General features: G+C 39.1%; 1 protein-coding gene across 1 annotated transcript; it reads left to right on the forward strand.

Moving 5' to 3' along the window:
- Nucleotides 1-1693: 1693 nt before the first annotated feature.
- TOPORS (TOP1 binding arginine/serine rich protein, E3 ubiquitin ligase) lies at nucleotides 1694-21250 on the forward strand. The gene is made up of 2 exons (XM_043979418.1): nucleotides 1694-1824; nucleotides 17139-21250. Exon 2 carries the CDS (start codon nucleotides 17142-17144, stop codon nucleotides 20127-20129), a length of 2988 nt encoding a protein of 995 aa, XP_043835353.1. The 5' UTR covers nucleotides 1694-1824; nucleotides 17139-17141; the 3' UTR covers nucleotides 20130-21250.
- The last annotated feature ends 1252 nt before the right edge of the window (nucleotides 21251-22502 follow it).

The raw sequence follows: 22502 nt of genomic DNA on the forward strand, positions 1-22502 counted from the left end.
TTGTTTTAGCTAGGTGAAAATGATTTTTGTTTTATCAAAGTGATGCAAATTTTACTATTCTTTGTAACAACTTATTTGTGCAAGATAGGATGATAGAATTTTCTACAGTAGCTATTTGACAAACTATGGATTCTGTTTAGAAGTTTTAAAAGAATGATAAATTATATTGCTATATAATTGTTAATGCACCACGAATTAGAATAATTTACTGGACAGAACTGGCCTTGGAAGCAGAAAGCCTGTATTTGTCAGTTCCCACCTCTGACACTTACTGGCTGTGTGATACTGAGTAGTCCTTTAATCTTTCAGTACTCCCTACTAGTTTTCTAAGTTTGTAAATTATAGAGGAGGTCCTAATTGCTTAAGAGTTTTCCTCACTCGGGGTATTCCCTATACTAATGAAATCACAGGACCAGACTTTATTATGATTGATGACATGTTTAAAAAAACTACTTTAAAGAAAAATCCATCCATCACACCAATAATAATATGTCATGGCTATTATTTTAAAGGTATAAATATGAAAATTGCTAAGGGTTTTAATTAGAAACTATAAACGTTGTTTACCTAATGTTTAAGGCTTATTATTAAAGAATTAATTTTATTTAAATAAATACCAAGATTATTTGCATGGAATGCTTTATAAAAGTGGGAGGAGGGATGTTGGGGGAATAATACTTTTTGGAAACCACTGCATTTTTTTTTTTTTGCAGGGCAATGGGGGTTAAGTGACTTGCCCAGGGTCACACAGCCAGTAAGTGTCAAGTGTCTGAGGCCGGATTTGAACTCAGGTACTCCTGAATCTAGGGCTGGTGCTTTATCCACTTCGCCACCTAGCCGCCCCAACCACTGCATTTTTGAAGAATTAAAGCTCTCTTATGTGGTCTTAACAGAAGCTACAGGAACCTTTGAGTTGTCTTTTTTTTAAAGAACGGGTTTCTTAATTGGTAGAGAGCTAGGTCAAATTTTAGTTCATAAGTTATCAATAGAGCTAGAGAGGGAAAAGGAACCTCGGCAATAATCTAGTCCAATTTCCGGATTTTACAGATGAAGAAACTGAGGCCCAAGTAAGTAAAAATAAAAGGAAATAAACATTGAATAGCTACTATGGGCCAGGGCACCGTGCCAAGCTCTTTAAAAACATTATCTCATGTGATCTTCACATCCACCCTAAAAAGTAGGTGCCATTAATGTCCCCGTTTATCAGCTGAAGAAACTGAGGCGACTTGCCCCAGGTTACAACATTGCTGGTCTCAGGCTGAATTTGAAGTCAAGTCTGGCTGACGCCAGACCCACCGCTGCACCCCCTACTGGTCCCTAGGACGCGCTCTACAGGTATCATGAGAAGCAAGGGTTGAACTTTGGCCCCTGATTCCTTAGCTAACTACGTTAAAATAGCTTGGTCATTTGTCCCTCCAGGAGGAAACCGAAAGGAAGGCTTGCAGAACGCAGGATAGCGCCGCCACAACCCCAGCACAACCCCTTTTCACTGGGCCCCACCTCCTCCCCAGTGGGCGTGCCTTCATAAAGCCACCCCTCCCTCACGCGTGCGCAGAGCGGTTGGCGGTTTGGGAGGGCGAGCGGATGTTGTCTTGTGACGAGCCTCGGGGGAGGATCCCATCCGTTTCCTGCGTTAGCCGGGAGCCTGCTATTGGTGACCTGCGCCCTACGACACAAAGGTCGCCGCCGCTGGCTCCTCCTCCGCTTGAAGGGGGGAGGGGAGAGACTCTGGTTTTCGTTGAAAGGCAGAGAGCGGTTCTTGCCGGTCGGCAGCTGTATCGTTTCGGGGTATTCCTTGCCGGGACGGCGCCGGAGCCCTGAGAGGTAAGTCATGGGGGCGGGCAGGAGGCCCGGGACGAGGGCGGCGGCCCGAATCCGGAGCCCTGGGGTGTCGGGAGCGCTCTTCCCCGCCTGACGAGGCCGGGCCCTGGTATTCGAAGAGCTGGGCCGGGGCCTGGCAGCTGTGGCCGTTGCTGCGGCCTGGAGGGGGCTCCCCGAACCCCCGCCGAGTCTCGAGGTTTATGAGTAGGGGAGCCGCCCGGGCCCTCGGGGGGCCTGCGTTTGTGGAGAGGTGCCGAGGGATCAATATGGAGCTTCCTTCTACCATAAGAGGGAGGGCCGCGGCCGGGCTGGGGCCGCAGCTCCTTGGGGCTGGGGGGCGCCCAACTACGAGGATTTGGAAGTTCTTCGAACAAGAAAGTGCACGTTCCCGTGGGCGTTATTCGCAGCTCCGCCATAGGGGCAGTCTAGTATGAGTACCTACTGTGTGCCAGGCACTTACTGTGCTGGGTGCTGGGTATACAAAGAAGGGAACATCCCGGCTCACTTCTCATCTAATGAGGACAAGTACTTATAGGTGTACGCGTATTCAGTAAAAATATACACACGTGTGGAGTTCTGAACCGGTGATCTTGGTTTTTAAGAATATTTTAAATATTAATTATATTTTGATATAATTGATTTCCTTTGTTATCCTACGGATTTTATTTTTGTGCTTGTAAAAACATTTTTCTGAAAAATGTATCTTTAAGCTTCCCCAGACTGCCAAAGGGGTGAGAACCCCAAAAAGGTGGGAACTCCTAGTTAGTGTCTGTCTCTTTAATCTGTCACAGCTAGGTGGCACAGCGGATAGAGTGCTGGACCTGTAATTAGGAAAACTTGAAATTCCAACACTAGCTATGTAAGTTACTTACCCTGTGTTTGCCTCTACCTCGTATGTAAAATGGGGCTAACAATAATAGCACCTACCTTCCAGGTTTGTTGTGCGAATCAAATAAGACAATATTTGTAAAGCACTTTTCAGAGTTTCTGTAAAAGCTGGTGTTTTGCAAACCATTTGTATAGCACCTTAAGGTTTGCAAAACACTAGCTTTAGCATTTATATAGTGCTTTACTAATATTTTATCTGCATAGCCACCTTGGCATTTGGGGGCTATTATTAACCTAATTTTACTGATAGGGAAACTTAGGCTCAGAGGGACTTAAGTGACTTGTGCAGAGTCACAACTAAATGTTTGAGATAGGATTTGAATTGTGGTCTTCTGACCTGTTGAACTTGGGTTCTTGTACAAAGTAGTTAAAAACAGGATATTCCAAAAGTCTTGGTGCATTTTAGAGGGGGAGGGCACTAGCATTGGTTCAGAGGGGTTGGTCAGGGAAAACATGCAGGAAAGATGGTTTCTGAGCTTCATCTTGAAGGAAAAGAGATACTGAGGTAAGAAAGGTGTGCTAAGTTGAATTCCTCATTAGGATGTGATCTCCTTTAGGACCCGAATCTTTGTTTTTATGCTTCTTTGTATCCCTAGCATAAGCCAGCATTCCTGTTTAATAAATTCTTCTTGATTTAGTAGACAGTGCCTTCCAGGCATGTGGGACTACCTATACAAAGGGACTGAGAGGAAGATGGAGAGAATAAAGCTTGTTGATTTGAATAAAGAGCAGGATCAGAGAGAACAGGATGTTTTGGTTGGATTGGATAACTTGGGTATTGGATAAGAGATTTTTTTTTTGTTCACCAGTCATGTGGTAGGTAGTCACTGAGGGTAGAGCAGATTATTCAATAACATGGTGGATACCTTGGAGATAGTGCCAGGTGGGTTCTAGACCCCTACAATAAAGCAAATAGTCACATGAATTGTTTGGTTTCCCAGTGCATATAAAAGTTATGTTTATACTACATTGTAGTCTATTAAGTGTACAATATTATGTCTAAAAATGCACATACCTTAATGAAAAAATATGTTATTGCAAAAAAAAATAATTGCTAACCATCATCTGAGCCTTCATTGAGTTATAATCTTTTTGCTGGTGGAGTCTTGCCTTCATGTTGATGACTGTTGACTGATCAGGATGGGGGTTGGTAAAGGTTGGGGTGGTTTTGGCAATTTCTTAAAATAAAAAAATGAAACTTCCTTCCACACACTTAGAAGCCATTGTAGAGTTCTTAATTGTCCTAATTTCAATAATGTTGTGTCTCTGGGAGTAGGGAGGCCTGAGGAGAGAGGGAGAGAAGAAGAGAATGGAGGAAATTGACAATTGGTGGAGCAGTTGGAACGTATACAACATTTATCAATTAAGTTCACCATTTTCTATCAGCTTGTTTCATGGTGCCCTAAAACAATTACAATAGTAACATCAAAGATTACTGATCACAGGTCATCATAACATATAATAATAATGAAAAAGTTTGAAATAGTGTTAAAATGTGAGACAGATATGATATGAGCACATGTTGTTGGAAAAAATGGTGCTGGTAAACTTATTAGAGACAGGAATGCTACAAATCTTCAGTTTGTAAAAATTTAGTATCTTTTAAGCACAATCAACAGGTCTGCCTGTAAATAGAATGAGGTAATCTTTGATTCAATTCAGTAATCATCTTTCAAGCCCTTCCTGTGCACAAAGTAAAAAGGGGGGGTGGGGCTTGTCTACCCCCAAGGAGCTTACTATTACTATATGGCAGAAACATGAGTAAGTTTATATGGATAGAATGTGCTGAGGGGAAAGCAAAGATCCAGGCAAAAATACTCTAGAAAATTTGATGAGCATGAGATCATTTTCAGTTGGGGAGAAAGCTTCCTGGAAGAGATAACCCCATACCTTGTCTTAAAAGAACCAAATAAACTAACTTAGCATTTATTAAGTACCTACATATTGCTATGCATGCAAATACAACAGATAAAATGATCCCTTATATATTTTGTGGTTAGATTTATCTAATTCTGAGAGTAGAAGGTTCTGATCCCCCACTAGTATAGTTTTGCTGTCTATTTCATCTTGTAACTCATTTAACTTCTTCCCTAAGAATTTGGGTGCTAAACCACTTGGTGCATACACATTTAGTATTGATACTAATTCATTATCTATCTTACCTTTTAGCAAGATGTAGTTTCCTTCCTTATCTCTTATAATTAGATCTATTTTTACTTTTCTTTGTCTGAGATAAGGATTGCTACCCCTGCTTTTTTTTACTTCAGCTGAAGCATAGTATATTCTGCTCCAACCTTTTCCCTTTACTCTGTATCTCTCTGCTTCAAATGTGTTTCTTGTAAACATAGTGTAGGATTCTGTTTTTTAATCCACTCTATTTGCTTCCATTTTATGGGAGAGTTCATCCCATTCACATTCAGTTAAGATTATCAACTGTTTATTTCCCTCCATCCTCTTTGCCCCTTTGTTTGTACTCTTTTTTTCCCTTTCACCCTATTCCTCCTGACCTTGTTTTATTTCTGACCCCTGCCTCCCTCAATATGCCCTTCCTTTTTTCCCCTGCTTCTGCCCTCCCTTCTATCAACACCCCCCTTTTCCCTTTCCCCTTTTGCTTCTTTAAAGAGTAAACTAAGTTTCTTTATACAAATGGGAATGTATGTTATTCCCTCCCTGAACCAAATCTGATGAGAGTAAGGTTGAAACAATGCTCACCCCTCTCTTCTTTCTCTCTATTGTAATGGGTTCTTTTTGTGCCTCTTCATATGATATAATTAACTCCATTCCACCTCCCCTTTCTCCCCCTAGTCTCCTTTTATTCTGCCCCTTAAGTTCCTTTGTATCATCACATCAAAGTCAATTTAATAACAATACCTTAATAGAGATACCCATCCCAAGAGTTAAAAATATTATCCTCCCTCCTAGGGATGTAAACAGTTTAATCTCATTGAACAGCCTCTCCCCCCCCCCCCCCCCAATTTACTTCTTTATACTTCTCTTGAGTCTTGTATTTCGAGATCAAATTTTCTGTTCAGTTCTGGTCTCCGTGCCCCCCCCCAAACCTTGGAAGTCCCCTATTTCATTGAATGTCCATCTTTTCCCCTGAAACAGAATGATCAGTTTTGCTGGGTAGTTGATTATTGGTTGTAATCCAAGCTCCTTTGCCTTCCGGAATATCATATTCCAAGCCTTGCGGTCCTTTAATGTTGAAGCTGCCAGGTCCTGAGCAATCCTGACTGTGGCTCCATGTTATTTAAATTGTTTCTTTCTGATTGCTTGGAGTATTTTCTCCTTCACCTGATAATTCTGGAATTTGGTTACAATATTCCTTGGGGTTTTCTTTTTGGGGTCTTTTTCAGGAGGTGATTGGTGGATTCTTTCAGTGATGATTTTATCCTCTGTTTCTACAATATCAGGGCAGTTCTCCTTGATAATTTCCTGGAATGTGGTGTCTAGACTCTTTTTCTGATCGTGGCTTTCAGGTAGTCCAATAATTCTCAAATTATCTCTCCTAGATCTATTTTTCAGGTCAGTTGTCTTTCCAATGAGGTGTTTCACATTTTCTAATTTTTCAGTCTTTTGATTCTGCTTGACAGATTCTTGGTGTCTCATGGAGTCATTAGCTTCCATCTGCCCAGTTTTAATTTTTAAGGCATTATTTTCCTCAATGAGCTTTTGCACCTCTTTTTCCATTTGGCCAGTTGTATTTTTTAAGAAATTGTTTTCTTCACTTAATTTTTTTGCTTCTTTTTCCAGAGTAACTCTCATTTCTCATTTATTTTTCCATTTTTTCTTCTACCTCTCATTTTTTTTTCTCATTTGGTTTTCTAAAAGCCTTTTTGAGCTCTTCAAAGGCTTTTGGGACTTGAGATAAGATCATCTTCCCACTTGAGTCTTCACTTGTAGGCATTTTGACAAACTCATCTGAGTTTGAATTTTGGTCTTTTCTTTCACCATAGAAGCTGCCCTTTTTTGTTTCTTACTCATATTATAGCCTATTTTTAAACTTATAAAGATGAAGTCAGCTCCTGGGGCACAGGGGTCACTATTGCAAGCTTCTTACAGCTCCCAGCTACCCCACTCTCAGCAGTGTCAAGCTGCCAGTAAGTTGGCTTAGCTGCCCTCCCCTTTCACCCAGGTGAGACAAACCTTTCCTGAAGTCTTCTAAATTATCTCAAGTAGGAGGATTGTGTATCTCTGTCTTTTTTTAGGTTCTGTAGTTCCAGAATCTGTTTAGACATAAAGGATAATACCATAGATAAATTAGGAGAGGAAGGAGTAGTTTACCTCTCAGATCTATGGAGAAGAAAACGATTTATGTCCAAACAAGAGATAGAGAATATTATGAAATGTAAGATGGATGACTTTGATTACATTAAATTTAAAAGGTTTTGTACAAACAGAAGCAAAAAGCTTCATTTCGAATGTGATGTTTGATTGCTCTTGAAATAAAGGGATTCTAAAGAGCACAAGTGAGGCAGTGAATTTTCAGGTATGGAGGATGGCCTGTGCAAATGGGAGGAAGAGATTGGCAGAGAGAGGGCTAATTTGGCTGTTTTAAACTAGACTGAAAGAGAGGGAGTAATGAATATTATATTGTCCAGTGAGGTTGGAAAGATAGATTAAGAAGAGCTTTTAAAAGCCAAATAGAGGAATTGACATATGATCCTAGAGGCAGGAGTGACATGGCTAGGTCTTCTCGTAAGAGAAATAACATTGGCAGCAGTATGTGGAAGGACTGGAATGGGGAGTAAGACTAGGAGACCAGTTAGGAAGTTGTAATAATCTAGTCAAGAGTTGGTGAAGGATTTAACTAAGGTGGTAGCTGTGTGAGTGAAGAGATCAAATTGGTAGTAGAAAATTTGGTCACAACTGAGTAAAGATACATATATACACATATCATGAGTGTGACAAGTTAAACATGAAAAGGTTGTAAATTATCAATCTGGGAAATTGGAAGAATGATGGTACCTTTGGAAAAATATTGATGTTTAGAAGAGGGGACTGAAGTTCAGGAGAAGAGACTAAAATGTTTAGTATATAGATGTATGAATCATCTCCATACAGATGATATTTATGAGAGCTGAAGTGGTTACCAAAAGAGAGTGTAGAGAGAAGGCCTATGACAAAACCATGGGGAATACCCACAGTTATGATATGATGAGCAATCAAAGAAAACTAGAAGAGCAATATCAGATGTAGAGTAGAATTTAGGAGAGAGCAGTGTCATGACAAAACCCTGAAAGAGACAGTGACCAGCAGTGCCACGTGCAGCAACTAGGTGGAGAAGGATGAAGACTAAGAAAAGACAATCAGGTTTGGCAATTTAAGGATGAGTGGTAACTTTGAAGGGAGCAGTTTTGATTGATGAGATCTTGAGCCAAATTGAAAAGGGTTGAGAAGTGAGAAGAAAGAAATGAGGTAAGGAGAACAGACAGCTTGTTTGGCTGAATGAGAAAGAGAAGAAAGAGATATAGGGGATCATAAAGTCTACTTAAGGTTTTGAAAAACTTTTTTTTTTTAATTAAGGAAGGGGGAGGCTTGGGCATGTTTGAAGGTAGGAGAGGATCTAATAGATGGGGAAAATTCCAGAAAGGTTGATTGAGGTTGCAATCTGCTAGAGGAGATGAGATCAAGGAGTTGGCCTTGGTATTGGCCTTGGACTGGCTCGTTGTCAGAGAATGGGGGAAAGGTGGTAAGAGTGTAAAGTGATGTCACATGGTTTTGAACTGAAGAAAATGGAAGAGGGAGCTCTTAAGCAAAGGGGTTCTCTGGTTGTATATAGGTTGTAGACCTGTAGTCAGAAAGATTTGGCTTCAAATCCTTTATCGGTACATTTATCGTGTGGTCCTTTGCAAATCATTTAACCTTTCTAAACCTGTTTCTTTATCTGTAAAATGGGAACAGTAGTAGTTTTTTGTGAAAAATAAGTCATATAAAGGATGCACTTTGCAAATACCATAGTAATGTCAGCTGTTATCTTGCTGTTCCTTACACACACTCCCTGGTCACAGGCTTAGAATATACTCCAGTTTCAACTTTTTAATCTCTTGCAATTCCTAGCTTTCTTTAAAATTCCACTCAAGCAGCATGATCAATCAGTATGAGGCCTTTCTAGATTCACCCAGTTGCTAGTGCCCCTCCTCTCCTCCAAGAAAAAAGTTACTTTGTACAGGGGTGTGTGTGTAGTTGCCCCCAGTTTCCTTAATGACAGAGGCCGGTTTTTGCGGGGGGGGGTGGGGGGGGGTTCCTGTTTCCCCAGGGCCCAGCCAAATGCCTGGAACACTGTGGGCACTGGATACTATGTTTGTTGGTTGATATTAAGATATGAAGAGAGCTTGTTCTAGCCTTAAAGTAATACACAGTTGGGAGAATATGCAGTATCAGTTTTCAAATCTGCAAGTAATTCATTTAGCCAAAGCAAGAGTATGTGAATGGAAAAGTAATATGAAATCAATTTTGAAAGGAGTTTAGAGATGATGGAAAGGCCTTAACGGCTGTTTTATTTCATATTTTATCCCTGTACTTAAGCAGGATCCAGCAAAGATTTTTTTACTTAGATGAGTCATAATCAGAATGTAAGGGACAGTAGTGGTCCAGATTTAAGGGTGACTTAAAGCATGGTTTTTTTGGTTGTTTGTTTTTTTGGTTGTTTGTTTTTTTGGTTGTTTGTTTTGTTTTTTGTTTTTTGGTGAGGCAATTGGGGTTAAGTGACTTGCCTAGGGTCACACAGCTAGTAAGTGTTAAGTGTCTGAGGCTGAATTTGAACTCAGGTTCTCCTGACTTCAGGGCCGGTGCTCTATCCACTGCGCCACCTAGCTGCCCCATGACTTAAAGCATGTTACTGGCTACTGTTGAAATGTAGATAGGAAAATAGATCTATACTTAACAGGTGAGGAATAACTTACCAATCAACATTTTATACTGAGAATAAAGTAAAATTTCACCCCATCATTGATAATATCTTAATCTGTTTTAGGAAATACTGACACATCTGTTTCTATCCTTAAAATGGGGAGGGCAATGGGAGACTGATAGCAAAATATGAGCTAATTAAAAAATTAAGAGACTAAGTAAGGAATGAGGAGTAGTGATATAAAATTTGTAAATATAGCCCTCCATTTCAGACTGGTATTCCATATAATAATAGGGATTTGATTGTCATTTCATTGATCTAGAGAACTTCTAGATGAGGAAACTCACTTTTCAAGTAAAGGTCAGTACCTTCTGCCAACCCCAAACCCTGTTCTTAGTCCACACCATGACCTCTAATCCCTGGATTCCCTCAGTTCTCCCCAAGCCATCACCCCTTTACTAGCTATAATCTTTTTTTTTTTTATCTTGATCCATTGGCGAACCAGTTCACAATTGTACAAAGTTCTTCTTTCAGAGCCAGCTAGGTGGTGCAATGGGTAGTGCTAGACCTAGAGTCTGGAAGACCTAAGTTCAAATCTAAACTCAGATACTTACTAGCTGTGTGACCCTGGGCAAGTAAGTTATCCTCTGCCTATGTTTCCTCAATGTAAAATGGGGGTAATAATAGCACTTATCTCCCAGGGTTGTGAGGATCAAGTGAGATAATTGACTCACGTGCTTAGCACAGTCCCTAGTATATTGTAAGTGCTGTATAAATGCTTATTCCCTTCCTTTCTCCTGTTCTCTTGGGTCCTACTCACCACAGCAGCATTTCCAAACTTTTCCATTCCCCCTTAAAATTTCCATGACTTCCCCTCCCCTAACCCTTTCAACCAACAACCTTTTTTTTTTTAGTGAGGCAATTGGGGTTAAGTGACATGCCCAGGGTCACACAGCTAGTAAGTGTTAAGTGTCTGAGGCTGGATTTGAACTCAGGTACTCCTGATTCCAGGACTGGTGCTCTATCCACTGTGCCACCTAGCTGCCCTCAACCAACAATCTTGCTTCATTTTATAGGGAAAGGTTGAGCCCCATTTGCCAAGAACTCCACTATCTCATATTAGATGTCTTCTACCACTGTCTCCTCCTTAACCCATATCACATGAAGAGATGGCCATTTTCTTTGCCAAGGCTAATCCCTCTGTACGCGCAGGTGATCCCATTTCATCCTGTCTTCTCCAGGAGATTGCCTCATTTCTCATCCCCAGTCTCACTTTTCTTCAATCTCTCTTGGTCTGCTGGGTACTTCCATACTACCTACAAACGATCTCTATCTTCCTGTCCTCTAAACCCTCTCTCGTTTGGTCAGCATATCATCTCATATTGCTTCCTTTTTATAGCTAAACTTCTTGAGAAGGCTGTCTATAATAGGCGCCTCTTCTTTTCTAACACTACAGCCTGGCAGCTGGCAGTTAAAACTGCTCTCTCCAAAGTTAATGATCCTTTACTTGCTAAATCTAATGGCTTTCACCGGCCCTGGATTCAGGAGGATCTGAGTTCAAATCCAGCCTCAGACACTTGACACTTAGTAGCTGTATGACCCTGGGCAAGTCACTTAACCCTCATTGCCCTGACCCCCCCCCCCAATCAATCAGTCAATCAGTCAATCTAATGGCTTTTTCTCAATCCTCATTCTTCATGACATCTCTGTAGCCTTTGACATTGTTGATCACCCACTTTTCTGTGATGATACTCTTGAACTGAGTTTTTCCTAATACCAATCTTGGGTTCTCCTCCTGCCTGTCAGTCTATTCCTCAGTCTCTTACTGGATCCTCGTTGGTCATGACTACCAACTGAGTGTCCCACAGGGCTTTTTCCTGAGCCCTCTTCTCTTTTTACACTGTTTCACTTCCTGATTTTATCAGCTTACATGGATTCCATTATTTTGAACACTGATGGTTCTCAGATCTCCTCAAATTTGACTTCGTCTGAATTTCCAACTGCCTATTAACCATCTCACATTGAATATCCTCTAGACATCTTAAATTCTGCATATCCAAAGCTAAACTCAATAGCTTTCTCCCCCAAACATTCTCCCTTTCTGAACTTCCTTATCAGAGAAGGGCCCTACCATTCTCCCAGTATGGAAACCTAGGAGTCATATTCTCCTCATTCTTTCCAGTCGCTCCCCCCCCAGCCCATGTTCTATCTGTTGTAAATACCTGTGAGTTTTACCTTTGTAACAAGTCTCTTGTTCATCCCATTCTTTTCTCTGACATTCCTACCATCCTGGTACAGGCTTTTACCATTCCTGGACTATTTCAATAACCTTTTGGTTGGTCTTCCTGCCACAAATCTCTCCAAACTCCAGGTCATCCACTCAACTGCAGAGTGATGTTCAGTAACTCTAGTAGTTCCCTATCACCTCCTGGGTCAAATATAAAATCCTCTGACAAGCAAAGACCATCAAAGCCTGCCCCTCCTCCCCTCCCATCACTTTTCAAATCTTCTTAACCACTTTTGACTGTACCATGTTCTCTTAGATCCAGTGACATTGACCTTACTGTTCCTCAGAAAAGACACTCCATCTCCTGACTCTTGGCATTTTCATTGGTTTGTCCCCATGCGTGATGCTAGATTTCTTTTCTCATCTCAGTCCCTGGCTTTCTTGGCTTCCTTCAAGTCCCAGTTAAAATCTCACCTACAAGGAAGCCTCTTCCAATTTCTCTTCATTCCAGTGCCTTCTTTCAGTTGATTATTTCCATTTTATCTTCTATATAACTTTGTACATTACAATTTGCATATTGTCTCCCCTGTTAGATTGTGAGCTCCTTGAAGGCTGGGACTCTTTTACCTTTCTTTGTATCCCCAGCACTTACCACAGTGCCTAGCACATAGCACTTAATAAATGCCCAGATATCACACAAAACCGGTAAGATTTGAACCCATACCCTTCAAACTCCATGGCCAGTCTCTTATCCACAATCTGAAGGTAAATTAGTTGCTTTTATGAATATAAATATGATTGATGTCTCATGGCTTAGCCTTTCACTGGTTTATCAGATTTTTGAGTATAGAGTTTATTGCCATCTCATTATGCAGTATTTTATTTGTGCTTCTTCCTAATTTTCATTTTCATCTCATTCTTTGAGTACCCTTTAGGCTAACTAATATAATCTTCATAGGATGTTGAAGTATTCAAGAAAAAATGTATACTGTAATATAATACCTGTCTTATGAGTGAGGTTATTAGAGTCTCCTTGTGGTCTTTTAACAAAAGGGTAGATGGACACTTATCTTTATGGTACTGTTTAAATATAATCCTGTCTAGTCAGTGACAGGGAAGGTTAGATCCTTTCCAAGATTTTAATTTTTCTAGTTAGCCATTTCATTCAGTTAACAGTGTAAGGAGGGGGGGCAGCTAGGTGGCGCAGTGGGTAAAGCACCGGCCCTGGATTCAGGAGTACCTGAGTTCAAATCCAGCCTCAGACCCTTGACACTTACTAGCTGTGTGACCCTGGGCAAGTCACTTAACCCCCATTGCCCCACAAAAAAAAACAAAAACAAAAAAACACTAAGGAGATGGCATGCCTTTTTTTCTTTTTTTTTGGCAGGGGCAATGAAGGTTAAGTGACTTGCCCAAGGTCACACTGCTAGTAAGTGTCAAGGGTCTGAGGTCAGATTTGAACTCAGGAATTCCTGAATCCAGGGCTGGTGCTTTATCCACTTCACCACCTAGCTGCCCCAGGCATGCCTTTTATTGAGTAGAAGAATATGAGAAATACTTAAAATCATCTAGGAACTTCAGACTGAACACCACTAACATTCTGATTTTTCCCCTTTGTACCGTGGAGATGACTGGAGTTCTCAGTAGTTGTGTCTGTGGATCACAAGCTCTGTCAGGTCCTCCAAAGCTGGAGAAGCTTTAAGTATGAATACAGTGATCCTTTGTAATGTCCATATAGGACATGAATATATCATGAATTTAATAATAATATTCTGAGATGTGGTCAATAGGTTTCATCAGACTACCATGACATGAAAAAGAAGCCACTATTTTAATTGGCTTCACTTAAGAATACATACTTTAAATGATTCCAAGTTGCTGCTTGCTACTAAAGTTCTCCCTTCCCCCCCACCCCACCCCCAAAAACCAAAAACTAATCCAGCAGTTATGCTATATAGAGCTAAGTTATAGTAATGTCTCAGTTGTATTATTAAAAATAATATGACAGTGTCCTGGTATTATTAAGTCCTTTGTCTCGTTTGAATGGAGGGTCTAATCAGTTGTCCTTGAATAGAAGATAATTTGATGACTGACCTTAATTTTCTTACTAGATTAATAGATATTTTGCTAATGATAACCAAACAAATAAGAATTTCGTTGTTTTAGTTGAGACGGCATTATGATTAGCTTTTCTCCATTTGAACCACCCCTAGCAGACATGCTTGTCTTTAACAAATTGTCTTACAGATTTGGACTAAAATGCAGTTTTCTTCCATATTGTGAATCAAAGATCAGCACAAACGCCAAAGAATCAAAGTTTCAGATGACAAAAGTGCAATATAGAAGAGTGGGATGATTGCACTTTCAGTGGTAACTTTCATATGAGAAATGATGGTAATATATCATCAAAGACATGTAACACTGGTAGAAAACTGGTAGTGAGAGAGCAGTAAAACATGAATCTCTCAAGTTCTGTGTTGGTATCCACAGAATATTAAGAGACCAAGAAAGTGGCCTCTAGTACATTTGGTCATCCTTAATGGGAGGGATTGTGAAACTGCATTAGTAGAGGGAGTAATCTTAGAAGAAAACTGCTTCAACTTTGAGGTTTTATTTCAATGGCTATGAGCTCATGGATGTGGATACTCCCTCTACTAATGCAGTCTGAAACCCATCCATGTCTTCTCCTCCTGTTTGATTTTCACAATCCCTCCCATTAAGGATGACCAAATGTACTAGAGGCCACTTTCTTGGTCTCTTAATATTCTGTGGATACCAACACAGAACTTGAGAGATTCATGTTTTACTGCTCTCTCACTACCAGTTTTCTACCAGTGTTACATGTCTTTGATGATATATTACCATCATTTCTCATATGAAAGTTATCACTGAAAACAGGCCACATCCATGAGCTCATAGCCATTGAAATAAAACCTCAAAGTTGAAGCAGTTTTCTTCTATGATTACCTTGTTTAGACTTGCTGAATTTAGTGTCTTCGATACTCTTAATTGAAGATAAAGGAAAGAGGGCCAGTATTTGTGGATAGTGAACAAATGAAATCCATGACTAATCCAATATGTTATTTTAGATCTACTTCAGATCTACTATCAAACATTTTCCTTAAGCAGATAACAAGTAGTAAGACTGAATTATGGGCTGTTAAACTTTTTAAAAAGTGTATTTTAGGGGGCAGCTAAGTGGCACAGTGGATAGAGCACCGGCCCTGAAGTCAGGAGGACCTGAGTTCAAATATGGTCTCAGACACTTTACACTTACTGGCTGTGTGACCCTAGGCAAGTCACTTAACCCCAATTGCCTCACCAAAAACAAAAAACAAAAGTGTATTTTAGGAAATAACAGCATGATGAGGTTAGACAGTTCATGAACTACAGACATACACAGTCTCACAGTAATGGATGTGACTTTTTTTTGATAGGTACCTGCAATTTGTAATCCAATAAAAACTGTGAGGCATAACTGTCTCCTATAATTCTTTGAATACCATTTGATGGCCATGTATTATAGTGTTGAACAGTGGATTTGGAGTCAGAAGACCTGGGTTCAAATGTTGTCTCCACTGCTTACTACTGTGTCATTTAAAATCTAAATGTGTGGTCGCCTCAAATTAGAAGCTTTAGCACACCAGTCTTTGGGCATTAAGCATTTATTAAAGCAATACTAGATATTCACGTGGAGTTCAAAAAGTTAAGAAATGACTGTCTAGCTTAGAGTTCCAGCCTGGTCAGGTTCTTCCTCAAGTCCTTTGCCATGAGCCTGCTTCAATCATGTACTCCCCAGCAGACTGTGTGTGGAAGCTTTTTATAGGTCCGGAGCATAGGTGGTCCTTACACACTGATTCAAGCTGATTGGTAGGTGTCATCCAAATCCATTAGTTCACTGAACTTGAAGGGTGGTCTCAAGTTGAATTCAAAGTCCTTAGCTTCTGAGAACAATACCTTCTTAAGGGCTAGCCAGGTGTGGTTACAATCTAGTTAACTTGAAGTAGACTAATCAGCAGTCAATTACTCTCACTTAATTCAATCAGTTTAGATTAATCTCCAGGTGGGCCTTTGAGTATCTGCCAAATAAATCCCATTATTTTCTCACACTACTGTGTATATGCATGCATGTATGAAAGAGAGGCAGAGACAGACACCTTGGGCAGATCCCTGAATACCATCTTCTAGCATTACTTTTTCTTACTGCAAAAAAGAATGGGTAAGACTAGAAAACCTCTAATGGCTCCTCCAGCTTGAAACCTAAAGGATAAAATGAAATGAGTGAATTTTTAACTTGGTTAAGCTGGTTGCCTCTCCACAAAATGCAGAAAGCTTTTGTGTATGTAATGTACATGTGTACATAATGAGTTTAGAGGGAATCTGGTTACTGACTATACTGTTGAAGAAAGATAACAAATGAAACTGAGGCATGAGATAAAAGTAAACAAAGTTAGGACAGGGGAGAACAGAACCACAGTGGGGGAAAAAAACATAGTTAAAGAGGAGAGGAAATTTCTTTTCTTTTTTTTTCTTTCTTTTTTTTTTTAAAGGACAATGGGGGTTAAGTGACTTGCCCAGGGTCACACAGATAGTGTCTGAGGCCAGATTTTAATTCAGGCCCTCGTGAATTCAGGGCTGGTGTTTTATCCACTGCACCACCTAGCTGCCCCTTAGGAGGAGAGGAAATTTCAAAGGGAAAAGGGTATTTGTGACATGGAACTACAAGGAATCTTCATGATCATATAGTTCAAACCCCCCTATCCAATGAAATTGGAAGCTTGGAGGGAGGATGATTTTCCTTTTGTCACAAGTGCTAAATAACAGAACTGGGTGTTGAACATCTATCTTCTGACTGAGATCCAGTGTCCTAGTTATTTTGTTTTCAATAAATCCTATCAGCCAGTGTCAAGATGACTAAAGAAACAAGCAGCAGGGCACAAAAAATCTTCCTACAGAGTCCTCTTGCAATAGTAATTAGGTAAACCATGGAGGGAAATAAGTCTTTTTTTGGGAACAACAAAAAAAAATTTCCCCAGCAGTCCAACAAATTAACCAGAGGACAAACTCTGGATACTAGAAATTAATATAAAGTAATACCGAATACCCATTCTTTGAATACCACCTTTTGTTGATTTTCAGAAATCCAAGAAATAGAAAAATAAAATTCAATAAAACAGCCTTCCTTTCTGCTCCCAAAGTAAAGAACTCTGCTTATTAGTTGAAGAATTTAACTACTCTTTGGGTACTTTTACTATTGTATGTTGTAAGTTTCTGTGTTTCATTTATTTTATAATTTCATTCTTAATAAGGTTAACATCCTAGTATACTGATGTTTCTTTTTCTTTACAGGTAATGGCATCGGCAGCTGAAGAATTTACAGTGGACAACTTTTCACCTAAAGCTGGTACCAGCAAGTTGCAGTGGACAGTTCCTGCTGATGCCTCACCTGATTCTAAGTGTCCTATATGTTTGGACAAATTTGACAATGTGGCATATCTGGGTCACTGCTTACATAAGTTTTGTTTCCGCTGTGTACAGGAATGGTCAAAAAACAAAGCTGAATGTCCACTCTGCAAACAGCCATTTCAGTCTATTTTCCATTCGGTGAGGGCAGAAAATGACTTTGAGGAATATATCCTAAGGCCCTCATATAGGAATATGACCAAGGAATATGTTCAAGGCTCTTTTGCTAGTCCCGATGGGCGAAGATTTCGCTACCGAACCACTAGCTGGAGAAGGGAAAGAAGTGCTTCTGCTTATACCCAAAGGAGTGCTTCTCTTCGAAGGACTGAAACACCACCTGACAATGGAGTACTGTTTGAAGGATTATCAGCTCCACCAATACGACAGAGAGACAGTGGAATTCATCATATATTGAGGCAGGAGGGAAGATCCTTGCGAAAAATTCAAGAATCAGATATGATTAATTTCAGAAGAACCCTATATCGTTCCGGTATTCGTGTTAGACATATTCAAGACGGTGGTCGCTACAGGGATATTTCGGCTGAGTTTTTCCGTAGAAATCCTGCTTGCCTTCACAGATTAGTTCCATGGTTAAAGCGTGAACTAACAGTTCTCTTTGGAACTCATGGATCTTTAGTCAATATTGTTCAGCATATCATCATGAGTAATGTTACTCGCTACGACCTAGAGAGTCAAGCTTTTGTTGATGACTTAAAACCTTTTTTACTTAACCGGACTGACCATTTTTTACATGAATTTATCAGTTTTGCTCGATCTCCTTTTAACATGGAGGCTTTTGATCAACATGCTAATTATGACTGCCCTGCTCCTTCATATGAGGAAGGTAGCCAGTCAGATTCCTCAGTCATTACCATATCTCCCGATGAGGCAGAAAATCAAGAACTAGATGCTAATGCACTGACTGCTAGTCAAGCTCCATGGGATGATGAAACTCCAGGACCATCATATTCAAGTTCAGAGCAGGTTTATGCTACTGTGTCTTCCCCTTTAAATACTTCTGACAGTTCAGATGAAGAACTTGTAAGAAGTAGACCCCAGACTCCAGTGGGTGTAGACACCAATCAGGACCTAAATGATGATGCTGATTCTTCATCCGATAATTGTGTCATTGTTGGATATGTTAAACCATTAGCTGAGAGAACCCCAGAACTTGTTGAATTGTCTTCTGACACTGAAGAATCAGAGTCTGAGAAAAATGAATCTGTGAAGAAGCCAGATCCCAGCTCCAGTGACAGTGATTTTAGTAGATGTTCATCTCCACATTCATTCATTTCAAAAGATGGGCAAATAAATAAAAGTCATTGTAATTCTGATATCTCACCCTCTGGTAGGATACTTAGATCAAAAAAGGAGAAACGGTCAGTTTCATCATCCCCCAAGGACTTGAGCTCATCAGTGACAGTAGAGAGAGTATGTTCTCCATGTAGCCATAGATTGTCCAAAAAGAGGGGACGATCAAGAAGTTCAGATTCATATTCTCACAGCAGAGATGGACACGACCGAAAGAGCTGTAGGAAACATCATGGAAAGAGACGGACAAAAAGCAGACGATCAAGAAGCAGAGATAGTAGTCAGCTTAAAGATAGAAAAGACAAGAAAACATCGAGAACTAGAGATAACAGTTGGTCAAGAAAAAGCCAAACAGTATCCTTAAGCAGTGAAAGCACTGTTTCTAGAGATCGAAGCAGATCAAGGTCCCGGAGTAGTGATCATGGTAAAAGAAGATCAAGAAGCAGGGATAGGGAACGATATTATTTAAGAAATAATTATACAAGACGATATCAATGGGAGTATACTTACTATAGTAGAAACAGGGATGGCTATGAGTCATCATATAGGAAGAGAACTCTAGCTCATTATCCTCGACAATCTTCTAGTCCAGAATTTAGAATTCAGACTTTTTCTGAACGGACAAATGGTAGGAAGGAAAATAGTCACAGTGAAAGAAGGCACTACTACAATGAAAGGCACAGGTCAAGGAGTCGGTCCAGTAATAAATCAAGAGATGTGTCTGTAGGATCTGATCGAGTAAGATGTGAAAAGCCTGGCGGGAAACGAAAGTATAAAACTCGGCATTTGGAGGATACCCATAAAGAAAATGAACAATCTTATGAAGATTCTTCCAAGGGAAAGGAAGAATGTTTTGACAAATCGTCCAAGTTTGGTGAAAGCTACAAAAATGAGAGTGACAGCTTTTCAGATCGATCCAGCAAGGATAGACACAAGAAGAGGAAAAAGAGGGCCCGAAGTCTAAGTGTAGAGATAGTTTATGAAGGCAAAACTACTGACACAAGTAGACATCATAAAAAGAAAAAGAAAAAACATAGGAGGAGACACAAGAGACATCATGCAAGTAATTCTTCACAGTCTTCTCCAATTGTGATTACAATTGAGACTGACAGTGACAAGGAACCAGAAGTGAAAGAAAACGTTGCATCTGACAGTCGGGCCACCTTGGTAACTCATCAGAGTAAAAACGAATCTTCCTCTCCTGTCTTGGGGCCAATTATGAGGAAAGATAGATATTCTTTAAGTGATGAAATTACTATCCTGGACAAGGAATGTGAAATCATCCCATGTAATGGTGATTTGGATGATCTCACCAAGACTGTAGATAATCTTCCACTCCAGGAAACTCCAACTGAACAGACTTCTTCTATGAGAGAAAACACCTTTCTTTCTGGTATGGGCAACCTACACAGTGACATTGAATCTGTACAGACTGAACCATCTGTACATTTGCCATCTCCAAAGACATCAGTAATAGAGACTTCTCCAGAAAGACCATCATTAATACTAAGACTGCCAAAGCATCTCATAGAGAAATCTTGTATTGGTCCTGAAGAAAAGACATAACATGTTTTACATTGAGTTAAGATATGTAAAGATGAAACTTTTTGGTGAAGATATTTTTTCTTCCCTTTAAACTCAAAGTGATTTTCAAGTTAAGGTTTTATAAGATCATTTTATTCAGAAAGTGAACAAAACTCAAAGATAAGCACTTTTGAGTAAAAAAAAAAACCTTGCTAACAGTTTATTTAAAACTTGTATTCTTTTTTCTAAATAAAAATGTAAATTTTAGAAGTTGTAATTCATAAAGCCATATTGAATTCTCATTCTGGAAAATATTCAATGGATATTTTAAAATTATGATTTTTAAGAGAGAATTATTATGGAAATTTGCTTATAAAACTTTATGATGGGTAATTGTCTTTGGTTTTTTGGGTTTTGTGTTTTGTTTCGTTTTTTTTAGAAAATTTGTATAATTTGAAAAAAAATCTTCAAAGGTTAATTCAGACTATTTTTATCTGCATGAATTACTTTGACTTCTGCCAAGAAATAAGTTTTCATGTTTTTTGTATACATGTCGAACTTGACTGCTAATGAAATATGAGTTCAGCAAAAAGCTCAATAAAGCAATAATATTTTAACCAAAAAAAAAATCCACAAATTTCCCACCAGAATATTTTTTTTTCTAGCATGACTCAGTCCTGGAAAATATCTGATGGTAAAGCTGTTTTTCAAACTTTATTTTAAATGGTCTTTAAAAGTTATATACTAGTAACTTACATATTTATTAAAGATTATAAGTATAACATTTGTGTCCTCCATCTAAAAAGCTTAGCATTTATTTTGCAAACTATTTTGCCTTAGTTTGGTATTATACTTTACTATAACATATCCTCAGTAGGAAATTTTTCATCCATGTCTCAACATTGTTTTATAGTTGAGAAAGGAGGTTTAGAGGTTGAGCAGCAGACTTTGGGTTTATTATGAATTTGACTTTTGAATAATATTTCCTTCAGTTAGGAGTTAAAAATAATGTACAGGTAGAAAGTTAGTTTAGAAGTGGTAATGAGAAATTGGTTTAATACTAAGTTATATAGGTAAAAGGAACATTGAGGAAGGTTGAAGTAAATAGTTATTTTTATTTAAAGAGATACAATGTTGGGCAGCTGGGTGGCACAGTGGATAGAGCACCGGCCCTGGATTCAGGAGTACCTGAGTTCAAATCTGGCCTCAGACACTTAACACTTACTAGCTGTGTGACCCTGGGCAAGTCACTTAACCCCAATTGCCTCACTAAAAAAAAAAATAAGAGATACAATGTTTTGAAAATGAGAAAATTTAAGAGTATATATAGGAGACAATTTCCTTTATCTGTTATATTTGTTTCATGTAATTTTTCAAATTATATATTTCTTAGTAATTTGGATTTAGTGATTTTTATTTTTAATATGATTCGTAATTTAATAACAGCCTTAAGTGTAATATAAATATATTAAGTAGTCTAAAAAAACCTAAAATTACCTGCTGAAGAATTTCTTCAGTACCTTTTCCCCTTTTTTTGACATATATATCAAATCACACATCTTTGCATCCTCTTTAGTCTTAAAGGTACCTTTAAATTATTATGCATATGTAAATCTTAGGGGTTTTGTCTCTGTTTTTCTGCTCCTCACTAACAAAGTTGGGCTTCTGTAAAAGTCACTATTTTGGGGCAGCTAGGTGGCACAGTAGATAGAGCACAGGTCTTGGATTCAGGAGGACCTGAGTTCCAATCCAGCATCAGACACTTGACACTTACTAGCTGTGTGACCCTGGGCAAGTCACAACCCCAATTGCCTCACCAAAACAAAACAAAATGTCACTATTTTGTCAATTTTAGCAGTATTCAATAGAATTAGCAGTATTTTATAGACTCAGATATTAAGTGCCTACAGATGAAGATTTGTCTTTCATGGCTAAAAGAAGAATATGTGCTATACATAGCTTCTAATGTTATGTGATCTGGAGGCTTAGAAACTAAGAGGGGATATGACAAAAAACATAAATATGATATTAAGAGGAATGTGACTGCTTTAATATGTAGGACTACATAACATGAAGTCCATGGAGGAAGAGGCATTTCATGAAGAATGGGTAGGATTTCATCAGGTTTCAGAGATGAGCAGACAGTTCAGATATAGTGAACAGTGTTGGAGGTAGAAGAACATAAGATGTGTATAGGGAGAGTACAATATATTTTTTAATTTAGTGACTTTATTCACTTATTAAAGTTTTTCTAGAAGAACATCTGTATTTGAGGATTTAAAAGTCAGTTAACTAGTTTTAAAAATAGGTTTACAAGTCTATGATCCATATTGTAGCAACATTTGCTAAAAATGACATGAGAGGAGGCAGCTAGGTGGCACAGTGGATAAAGCACCAGCCCTGGATTCAGGAGGA

The sequence above is a fragment of the Dromiciops gliroides genome, chromosome 1 (assembly GCF_019393635.1).
Source record: "Dromiciops gliroides isolate mDroGli1 chromosome 1, mDroGli1.pri, whole genome shotgun sequence".
Taxonomy (NCBI): Eukaryota; Metazoa; Chordata; class Mammalia; order Microbiotheria; family Microbiotheriidae; genus Dromiciops; species Dromiciops gliroides.

Excerpts from the sequence above, each read along its gene's own strand:
- TOPORS (XM_043979418.1), top strand. The coding sequence starts at position 17,142 with ATGGCATCGGCAGCTGAAGAATTTACAGTGGACAACTTTTCACCTAAA.